The sequence below is a fragment of the Gobius niger genome (genome assembly GCF_951799975.1).
Source record: "Gobius niger genome assembly, chromosome: 2".
NCBI classification, from domain to species: Eukaryota; Metazoa; Chordata; class Actinopteri; order Gobiiformes; family Gobiidae; genus Gobius; species Gobius niger.
In genome coordinates this window covers 27,519,533-27,531,193 of record NC_136853.1, presented here as the reverse complement: position 1 = coordinate 27,531,193, position 11,661 = coordinate 27,519,533, and the positions used below count along the sequence as shown (strand labels likewise).

The window sequence follows — 11,661 nt, the reverse complement described above, 5'->3', positions numbered from 1 at the left end:
TATTGATCATGAGCGCCCAGGCCTCTTTCAGCTCAGGCGCAATAACCAGACGTAGCCCATTCATCAGCTGTCTCCCCTTTTGTTTGAGCGCCGTTCACATCGGAATATAGAGCCTAAATGCTCTTTTATTAACGGGAAATTAAAGATGGAAATATGCACAATGCCTGTATAGGCCTATACAGCATGACGCCTTTTCAGGACTTTAAATCGTCAGCCTAGGCCCAAGGCTTTAGCTTTGTTCATTTCATGAATTTGTTTGGCTAAAATATCATATCTTGAACAGTGCAAGCGCAGGGGCCGTAAAAGAGTTCACGTCTGTATAAGGAGCGTGGCACTCTTGGTCCGCACTGCACGTGCCTGGACTATACACGGATGTAAGCTTTTGGTATCTGCAAACTCAGACTTTATTCATTTTAAATAGAGATATTTTTTATTTATCTATACCTTATTAATGTATTACGGTAAGAAGTCTTTCTAGTTCAACTGAATCTAATATAGGTCTGTTAGACCTGGTGTATATGTGGGTGTAGCCTATAGGTGTAAGCCTATTTGGAAAGGTCACATATGTTTTGGCTCTTGGTGTGAAAAGTTTGAGAGCCCCTGTTCTATGTAATGATCGAAGGTTTCTTTTCTCACCAGAGGTAATTTGAGGCTTGAAGAGGAGATGGACGGTTAGTGCCTACAGTATTGGTTAATGTAATGGCTACAGATTGGTAAAGTGTTACAAGGGGCAACATGTGAGCGCGTTTTATTCTGAAAAAGCAAGAAACTGTTCAAAGTTCAAATATAGGCGGGCGGGCTATAGATTTGCTATCAGATTTTGATTGCTGCAACTAAAACCGGGACCAATCCTGACCCCTAGTGGCCAAAAGACAGATCTCTCCGACGGACCGTGGAAACTGTAGGTCTAGTGCGTGAGCAGTGATGATACGGGAGGAGGATATGAAAGCAAACAGAGCACAGAACATGAATCTTATATCACGGAATTGAAAGACTAATGTGTGCGCGTGCGGGTGTGGGGGCTGTTTGATCTCTCCAATGTACTGCACTGCAGCCAACCTTCTGTGAGGGACTTAAAGGAACCCAGATCAACACTATAAACACTGACATGTCTTTGATGACACATGGCCCACACATGACTGTCACGTCTATAAAGCACTTGTAAGAAAATATAAACATCTAAGTTTGTGGAAAAACAAGCTCCTAAAAGTGGCCCTTGTGGTTAAAGAACAGAGCCCGCTGAATTAGACTCAGTGGCTAAATAAACTTAGAGCTAACTAGAAACCTGTGTGGTCCATAAAGACAGACGTCAATGACTGACGCGTTCAAGGGAAAATAGAAGCTGACACGAGGTTTGTAACACAGTGTCTTCTTTATATTACTGGAACTTAAGCCGGTGGTTCTCACTTTTAGTGTCAATTTTCTAGCCCTGGTTGGGATCAAGTATATTTTTTAGATGGTAAATGGTCTGATGTTTGACAACGACAGACTTAACCTTCTTTGTACAGAAGAGACATTAACATTACAATTCAAACAAAATCAGGTTTCATTTTCATCTTTCACATTTTCAATTTACATGTGGCAAGTTTCACAGCTCTGAGAGATTTTGTGTCTTCTGCGCACTGCTCGTTGGACGTCTATCCTCAAATATTTAAACCTCACATTTTGGTCTCCAAAAGGCACGAGGCTTGTCTAAATGTTATGCTTAAACCCTTGCCATTGTAGAACTTTTAGGCCGGAGTAAGCAAAGGTCCAATTGAAGAAGACAGAATGCACAGAATTGGGGAAAAAAGCACATACATCTAACTGTTAATCCTGGAGATGGATCATCCTTTGGGGTTGTATTGCAGCCAGTGGCACAAGGAACGTTTCATGGGTAAGAACGAAGAAAAGATTCAATAAAGTACAAATTCTTGAGAAAAAGGTTAAAGCATCTGTGAAAAAGCTGAAGTTAAAAAGCAAATGGGCAATGATCCTCATCACATTTCAAAATCCACGATAGATTACATGAAGAGGTGTAGCCCAAAGGCTTTGCCATGGTCTTCACAGTCCCCTGACCTCAACTCTGTACGCTGCCCAAGATCTTTTCCCTTTGCAATATTTTGAAAATGTAAAAAGTGAAAAAAAGGATTTTTCCCAAATGAACAGAAATGTGATCATTGTTGCCTAAACTTTCACTCCCCACTGTCATTGTGTGAGGTGTAGTTTTACAACAGTGACATAAACAGAAAATGTTCTGGGTCAGAACTGTTACTCTCTTAATCACAAAATATAACAAACATATGTTTGGATCTTGGATTGAGACGGAGTCTAAAAACATGGCAAAGATGAGCATCGCAGACTGGAAGGTTTAGCATTGTCCTCTGTTTTTTTTTTTTAGGTCTGGACGATCGTCGTCTCATGACTCGAATCCCGCCTCCCAATGATGCACATTGTCACTGTGTCCTTGGGCAACACACTTCAATCTACATGTGCGTTCTGCGTACATTGGTGTATGAATGAGAGTGTGGATGGGTGAGTGGTTCCTTTCCGCTTTGAGTCTAATATCGGTGGAAAAGTGCTATAAGTTGAGACCATTTACCAATAAATTGATCGATCTCCATATATTAAGAACATATCAATATAGCTGTAACAATCACAACGTATGCACAGACAATATACACATTTTAAATGAACCCCACCCAAACAATGCTATTCACTGTAATGGCATTTATTACACAGAAACCTCAGCTCCTCTAAACTCCAACCCAGGCGGCGTTTCTTCCACAGCATCGGCTGAAGACCTCACGATTAGAAAAGCTCCACAACAATAACGGAGATTCAAGTTGAATTTCCGATTTCGATTAATTGCGCAGCCGAAATGTGGGGGAGGTCACACCGTGAACTGCTGTTGGTGATAAACGCTAGTTTCCATTACACTCGTGCACTGGACTGAACTTCATAAAGTCACTGTCAGACGAACAGGCCGTTAACTGACTCGTGTTGTCAAGTTAAAAGAGAAACATGGGATTGTAATGTTTTATCCCAAATGTTCTCCATAAAAAACACTTCCCCTCATAAAAAGACAACCTGGGAGTAATTTTCCAGCTCATTTCAGTTTAATACACAAACTCCACTCCTGCCGTGTAGATACAGTATTTTGAAATGGAGACAAGTTTGACCATAAACATGACTTTTGGACTGGATTAGCGAGCATGCCGCAGCCACATCAAGCATCAGAAGTGAACCAGGTTGTTTTTGCACACATTACTTTTGTAATTGCAAAACTGTAAAGCAGTAAACATGAGAAATTATTACTGTAGATTATCACAAGACACACATTACAGCTGTATATGTATTGACCTATAGAGTTCAGGATCATGAGGTCATAATGCGAAACATCAAGGCCCTTTTTCCACAATAAACATATGGAGATTTGAAAAGATAATTGTTTACATTGAAACATTTGGACACTACTGCGCGTTAGATGTATTTACCAGCAGTTTTATCCCACTTTTTGTACTGTTTTTAGCTAACGCTTGCTAGTACCCACAACATGGCAGGTTTCCATGGTAACAGTGAACTTGTAACATTTCATCTCGAACTCTATATTAGCAGTGCAAATGACATCTTAGTTCAAACATACAAAAATGGTGGGTTCAAGAGTAAAATCTCTAATAAATTAGAACATAAACGTGACAAATAAAATATGTAAAATGGGCAATCAATGTGATCATTAGTCCGTTGGGCTGTTTTGAGCTGCCACACACACACACAAACACACACAGACACACACACAACTTCACGGTTAACACAACAGCACGACTGGAGGGATGTACTACTACAGGTGTAACGTCAAGTGATTTCTGTCTGTGCAGTGTGCATGTTATATGAACCAAGACGGACAAAACGTGAATAGCTCGAAGTCGCAGTAATGCATTAGTAACTAGAGTTACCAAGTGGTATCGTTCGACATATAAGTGTGTCCAATATGGAAAAGCGTGGTTAATAAATCAATGACTCTACACGAGTTTTGTAAAGACAGACAAACTCAATCATTGCAAACAGCTAAAATTAGATAAATATAGTGATATATAGACCGAGTAAACACACACAGTAAAACACAATGGACTAATTTTGTTCATGTCTAACTGAATACTGACTCGATAGTAACATAAAAATAAGTGTACTCTCAACACTTTCTGATGGCCACCTGAACCGGCCGATAAATAAAAATGGACAGCGGCTAAATGAGCGATTATGACGCCGCAATAGCTGCAGCTGCTTGGATACTATGATCACCAAGATTTTTTGAGAAGGCCTAAGGTCCAGGGACATGCTTTGAACCCCATAGTGAAACAGTGGTTCTGTAGAAAGCAGCTGGCTCATTGGAGGAGTGGTTTGTCGCACACGTCGGATCCCCAAAACAAAGCGTACTCACATTCTCACGAGTATAATACAGTAACAGCAACGATTAAGAGGTCGAACAAACCTTTGAAGTGTGACATTTGTTGGGACCAGGATTTTTTTTTTGTTAGTTTGTAAATGTTCACCTGATGCACATCTCGGCTCAAATGTGGCCGTGTGTTTTTGCTTTTGATGCGGCAAAAGTCTTGGATATGGATGGTACTTAATCACAGTGGATCACAAATACCGTAGCAATATTCTTAGTGGTTTAAGGACTGGAGTCAAACCCTTTACTGTCTTTTTCAGTTTTGGTGGTAAGGCCTCCTGCAAGTTTGAAATACCAGCGTCACACCAGCACTCTCCTTGTTCATACTTATGAGTGGTTATGTGGGACCTCAGTAGTTGAGTTTTCTCTCGCTGGTGTGAGCCGTAGTTCTGGACGGATTAGGAGCAGGTTTAGGCCTCAGAGCTGAGCGAGGTCCGTGTGGGACTGGGAGGGAGACGGGCCGCTGCACTGTGCTCCGTGCGGAAACTGTAGTCATACTGCGGAAAGGAAATACGCAAAATGTAACAACCCAAATAACCCAACATCTAACAATGGTGAGGCATAAAGGAGTTACTATGGGTTAAAAGAACAGGCCACGTTTTTTCCATACTGAGATATGTTCTTACCCGAGCTCAGACGAGTTGATGCGTACCTGTCTGGTCTTTGTGCGTGCCCTCAGTCTCGCAAAAAGGATATCGTTAGCATTTGGCCTCTCCCAGCATATTGGCTTGTTGCACAATGTGGCTGCGCTAGTTCCTCTGAGCTGAAGTTGTGGGCGCTAGTACTTCCGGTTCGTATTAAATTCCATTAAGATTAGCTTCGACCCGTTTGAATCATCGTATTTCCTAGAGATTCTGTGGTGGACAGTGAGTTCCTGGTAGATGATGACTTACTGCAGGTTTACGAGTTGCTGTACAGTAAATATTTCAGTGGAGGAGACGTCTATGTTTATAAAGATCAGTAAGTTTGTCTTGAAGCTAAAGGCTAAGATTAATTTCATGCATTATACAATTTGAAATAGTGCCTTTTATTATTATTTTTTTATGTAGCATGCTAGCCTTTAGCTTCAAGACAAACTATCAATCCTTTACGTTCACAGGTGTCTCCTCTGAACTTGTTACATCCTACATCAAGATTTGAACACACAGTAAATGATCATCTACCGGGAACTCACTGCCCACAACGTAATCTTTAGAAAATATGATTATTATTATTCCAGGAAAAGAATACAGACAGGAAGTACTGGCGCTCACAACTTCAGGTCAGAGGAACTAGCATAGCCATACCGTGCAACAAGCCAATACCTATGGCTCCAAACGGGGTGAAATTTGAAGCGACCAAGCTCTTCCAGGAAAGGTATGTATCAACTCATCTAAGCTCAGGTGAGAACATATCTCAGTATGGAAAAACGGTGGCCTGTTCCTTTAAATAAATATAACATAAAACTACCACAATCTTAGAAATTGGTGTATAGAAAAAACTCCCTAAGTACATCAGTGTTTCCCATAGTCCCCATGGTCTACACATAAAATGCTAAACACATTAGAACTATACATTTCTAAACTTTTGCCTCTTAATTAATTATAAAAGATACAGAATGGTACTATACTAATAAACAATAAGTGTTTAGAATAATTTATTTTACTAGGATTGCATGTCACTCCATAGTCTCAGCAGACAAAATGGAGGAACACTCTGCCCTCTGGTGGTATAAGAATGTAACCGTTTTCCCCAACACACTTTTCTTGACCTCCAGGCAAAGACAGTGAAACTGCTTGACAAAACAATTGTTTGGAGAGCATTAATACTAAACCAGCTCACCTCTTTCTCGATCTCAGCCAATGACTTAATGGTAATGCCCATCAGATCCACCTGTTGTAACTGAACAAAGAAAAACAAAAGTTAAAATTGACTAGTTTTGATGGGACATTGTTCGGGGCGGGGTCTAACTTACATCAGATGAGGCGCAGGCAAACTTCTCAGAGATCATGAAAGGAACACCGTCCATTGCTGAAAGACAGAACATTCGATATGAAATAACAACTGATAGAGCTTTTTCACAATTCAAACTTCACTGTCAAGGCCACGCGTCACTTATACACGTCCTTCAGTGACTTAATGTGGTAACTGGCTTCATCAGGAGGTACCCGTATTAGCTTTATCCCATAACTTATCTCCGAAATAAACTTTTGCCCCGATTTACAATTACTTTGCACACATCTTGTTCCTTAACTGCACATTTTCCTGACTATTTGCACCGCGTCCATGAAATGTGCATGAATGAAAGAAAGGGTGTGTTTTTGGCAATGCCATGACATAACAACTTGGCTAATAGTATATCATGTTTCTAACCTGAGATGGCGTAAAGATTGGAGTTTTGGTGTTCATAATCTGGTCTTGTTGTGTTCTTTCCTCTGAAACTGGCAGGAAGTGTCATTGAAATGTGTCTGAAAAAAGAAACAACAATGTAAAAAAAAACAATGTCATTCTGTAAGCTAGAAGATGTCTTTTTTATCAAAGATGGTCCAAAATGTCAGAACTACAGTTTTATTATAAGAGAGAGGACATACTTGGGCATTGGAGCCGTGGGGACAGGGGCAGTGTTGGAGGTGGAGTTCACATTCTGAACGTTGTTAGTGTTTGTAGAGTCCTGCGCCCGGGGTACGTTGCCCATGCGATACCAGATTCCCATATTGTTCAGCTCGCTGTCATAGTACAACAGTAAATAAAATTCTTATTCCACTTACGTATTATTTATATCACATTTTGCAAGAAATCCACCTCAGCCTCTTACCCTATAAATGTATACTGTGGGGGAGCTTGCTTGGAGCGTCCAAGGATGCGGATGTCACAAATGGCAGCTTCCGTGGAGTCTCTGGGAATAAACTTGATGCAAAGTCTTCTTTTCCGAAAGGCTTGTTCCTCTGTAACAGGCACAATCTTAGTCACTCAAAATTAACTTGTAAATTAACATATTACAATTAAACTTGTTAAGTTAATCATATTCTTATAATATTGACAAAAAATCCTTATTTCTACAACTTACGTGTGTCCACTGTTTCTTGTATGGGAATGAAGCCCACAGGGAGAGTGTCTTTTATGTCAATAAGCTTCATGTCCACAAGAACATTGCCTAAATGGCTCTAAAGGCACAATACATACTCATTTAAAACATAATCTGTAATAAATTACAATATACAATGAGAAAAAAGATTATTGTGCACAAAAAGTTAGTGTACTTACATTTTCCTTCGAAAAGACTCTTGTGAAGCAGAGGTAGCGGGTCACCTTGGACTTAAAAAGACCGTCTTTCCACAAATCAGCGTCAAGGCCATCAGTGGTGTTGGCGACCTATTCAATAAAGAGTGGTGTTGAAAACACTGAAACAGACCCAGTCAGGAACTCTAAATCTGTCCGTACCACATCATATCCAGTGGGCGCTCGATTTCTCGACGCAACAACTCCGACTCCAGTGATGGGATCCATGGGCATCTCCGGAAGAGCCTCAGAAAGGTCCCGAACCTCAGGCATCTTTGTGAGCTCTGCAAATAGACCACCAACATGAAAGGAACTAGACCTCATACTATCTCGTTAATATCATCGATGTGGCCCGAGGCACACATAGAAACACTTTCTGAATTAGGCTATTGATCATGTTTCTGAAGCACGGAGAGCCCAGCATTGTGATATCAGCGCTGCAAAGTGACCATCAGTCAGTTCTCCTTCTCTCAGGACAGTGTTTAACTCACTGTGGGATAAATATTACAGATTGAGAGTAAGAGCTTAAAAAGTATGTAAATGCTGAATGAAAGCAGGCGACACTGAAGGGAGGGAGCAAAGCTCTTGGTGCCAGCCTGGTGAATGTCAAAATACAATTGACAATACATTTTTACTGCATTGCAAATGAAAGTCAACAAGACCACACCCCTAAGGCCCTCTCACTTTGTGAACATCAATGAAAGGAAGAGCCACAGATGTCAGGGCCAGATGTGCACAAAGAATTCAACAGTCACTACAGGACTAGCAGCTGCACCAAATGCTAACAGCAGGGAGCTGGCAAAGGATTTCACTGACTTGACTTGGGCTTGATTCTGCGTTCCTAAACACAGACAGTAGACTTTATACCTGGCACAATAAGTGGGCTGGACAGACTCCCATGGTGATGCTTTGCACAACAGTGCAGGATTTTAAGCCCAGAATAAATGACACGTAAACATTACAAAAGTTAGGTGTGACAAGTTAAGTATGATACACAGAAAACCAATCCAAACAAGTGTTAATCTTATTGGCTGTGACGCCATTGGGATTAACTTTCAATACCTTAAAAAGACCCAGGCTTAATACAAAGCACAGTCCAACAAAATCTGTCCCAAAGCTGCATAGTAATGAGACGGTTGCAAAAAACCCCAGCAGATTCATTGCATAGCAGCTCCTTGACAACCACAGCACTTAGAGAAAGATGTGGCTCAAAGTGAGAACATGAATCTACAGAGGCTGCAGAGGTTGACTTCTATTTTGAATGTGCACTATTACATATCAAAACAGACTGCATGCCTTTTCACACCTGTACCAATTAATCATTCAAACATTAAATCACAATTTACACATTTCTGGTGCTGCTTGTTCATGATTTATTGCAGATGGGATGAATATTTCTTTGAAATACTTTTTCTGGCTAGTGGGTCCTATGACCAATCATTTCAACATTGAGACTTATATCAAATAAAACCAAAGCGTTTAAAGCAAATTAAACTCATTGTTCACAGTTTCATCGTTGGGAAATAAATCAATATTTTTTAGATCTTGAACATTTTTAGTTAGTGGTTTGTTCCTGCATGAAATAATCCCACTTTAGCAATAATCACATACAGACATGATGCAGGCTAGCGAACAGGAACATTTAGCATGATGTATTTTGATCAGAAGAAGGCTTCCTTCGACTTCGTAATAACAACAGAGGTTTCTGTATGCGGGGACGCTATCCAGTTAGCACGATGAAGCTAAAGGCTAACTTGAAGACTCATTCTTTCAAAGAAACTGGTACTGACGATGATTCCAAAGATTCAGTCCCTTTTCAACATCGGACATTAAAGTAGTTTGATAAACTCTATTTCAAACGTGGATGACAGTAAGAGGACTATTGGGCAAAAGCTCGAGCAGTAACATCGTCAATGCTAACACCCTGCTAGCACTCACTTACCCACAGCGAGTCTTCTTGTTTTCTGCGTTGATTTGTGTACCTTTCCTCGTCACACCAGCACAAATCTTTAGCTCTGCTCACATACCATGATAAAGTATATCAAAGCACACATGCATTAGAGGCACATTACATTGTGGTTGTTGCTGGAGCTGCGGATCAGAGCGTATGGAAAAGCGGGCGTGTAATGGGTTAACCATCGACTGTAAAGTTAAGAATGGACAGAGGGAGCGAGCGTTCACCGCGGGCTAACTGAAGCCCTTCATGCTAGCAGTTTGACTTTTGGGTTTTTGGAGCCAGCTGCATTATTAAAAGAACGAAAATGAGCTAGACAACTTATGCAACAACCTGGACCTGGAATACCTCTCAGACAGAATATATATGTGGAGTAATAAGGGGAAAACCTTGCAATCATAGATTGTTGGTTAATATAATTTGATTTACAGGAAAACGTGGAATCAACAGCCATAAACTGCTGTCGTCACTGGTCATGAAGCTACTGTATCTCCATAAAAAATAGAATGAGCATCAAGAAAAGTAAAACTAATAACGACTACTGGAAACTAAATGCAACCTTAATCTAGAATTTCAAACAACAGCGCGAGAAATCATTGTACAATATTGGAGTCAAGCAAGGATGGTCAATGAATACAGACAGTATTGGGAACTTATAACATTCCAAATTAGACAGGTAGCCATTGCAATAAGCAAACAAATGACTAAAAACATCAGAGAAAGAGAAGGTCAAATTATTAACAAAATGTAAAAATTATCAGAAAAAGTAACATTATCAGAAGAGCTAACTTTTCTGTGAAAAGAAAGGTGAAAAATACAACAAATATTTTTTTCAATTTAGAGAAAAGATGTCAGCAGTGAGTAAACTTAAAAATAAATAAACAATCAAATATATCAAAATGCCCTACCTATGTGGCCGATTTCTTTAGTAAATTTACTCTAAGGACCAACTTGACGAAAGTGGTGCAAATAGTTTTTCAAAATATTGAATTCAACAACCACAAAATTGATTATGGCTTTAAAGCTATTGTAATGGAAATATTTGGATTTAAACAACATGTTCCACTTGATTCAGCCTTTGTGATAAAGAGTGTTTTCTTTGGTCAAAATCTGGCCCAGACGAGCTAGGCCAACAACTTGACCCACAGACTTGCTTCACAGCAGCGCTTTTTGGAACCAGGCAGGACACTTGCCTTGGACTGGAAGGAAGTGAGTCTAGAGGCACTGCCTTGAACAATAAGGCAAGGCAAGGAACCTACACTGTGAGAAACAGCGATTGAGTGATTGGTGGTGGTGGTCGGAGGGGCCGATGGCACAGACTGGTTGCCTCGTTTCTGTGAGTCTACCCCAGGGCAGCCGTGGCTACAACAGTCACGTGTCAGGGTCCAACATAAAAAATCCCATGTACGTTTAGCATTGACTTTTTGAGAAAGTGAATTATTAAGAGTTTAATGGCAGGACACCGGCTAATCAGCTACGTATGTGCTAACTTGAGCAGGTATTTTAAAAGAAACAATACTTATACTATACCTATACCTAATACCTATACTAATAATAATAGTAATATAGCCATTAAACTCTTAATGATTGACTTTCTCGAAAAGTCAATGCTGAAAATACATGGGATTTTTAGTGTCGGACCCCGACACGTGACCGGGAGTGGGTGGGACTGTGGAGCTCTATAATGAGCACAGTGTAGCACTTTGAGCAACTTAGTAATACAGGCTTGTAAAGCCCAATACAAGTGTAAGGCATTTATTGTTATTATGATTATGATTATGATTATAAATAATATGTATAAATAATAATATGAAGCTACATGGTTTATTTGGTTTGAATTATTCTATGAATCATACCTATAATTTTAAGATGTGCACTAAATTAATCATTATCTAACCATAGAACTACTCTGGCTCTGACTCCAGCTCTGTCTCGTGGATCTATTACATCAAACGCTCTGTCTCGACACAGTTGCTTTAGTGTGAAATGCCAACACCGGAAGTGAGGGTCACCGTGT

At 40.2% G+C, this 11,661-nt stretch overlaps 1 protein-coding gene across 1 annotated transcript; it reads right to left on the bottom strand.

Annotated features, from left to right (window-relative positions):
• Positions 1-4,125: 4,125 nt before the first annotated feature.
• Positions 4,126-9,863, bottom strand: mvb12ba (multivesicular body subunit 12Ba). The gene is made up of 10 exons (XM_079551387.1): positions 9,633-9,863; positions 7,853-7,974; positions 7,676-7,783; positions 7,479-7,575; positions 7,227-7,356; positions 7,003-7,137; positions 6,785-6,879; positions 6,387-6,442; positions 6,254-6,313; positions 4,126-4,929 (listed from the first exon to the last, which is right to left on the bottom strand). The coding sequence occupies exons 2-10, from the start codon at positions 7,961-7,963 to the stop codon at positions 4,843-4,845; spliced, it is 879 nt and encodes a 292-aa protein (XP_079407513.1). The 5' UTR covers positions 7,964-7,974; positions 9,633-9,863; the 3' UTR covers positions 4,126-4,842.
• Between the last annotated feature and the right edge of the window lie 1,798 nt (positions 9,864-11,661).

Bases quoted from the DNA above. Each gene is read 5' to 3' on its own strand.
- mvb12ba (XM_079551387.1), bottom strand. From the start codon at position 7,963: ATGCCTGAGGTTCGGGACCTTTCTGAGGCTCTTCCGGAGATGCCCATG. The intron at 7,576-7,675 runs GTAAGTACACTA...TTGTGCCTTTAG, and splicing joins GAGTCTTTTCGAAGGAAAAT to AGCCATTTAGGCAATGTTCT. The intron at 7,357-7,478 runs GTAAGTTGTAGA...TGCCTGTTACAG, and splicing joins ACAAGAAACAGTGGACACAC to AGGAACAAGCCTTTCGGAAA.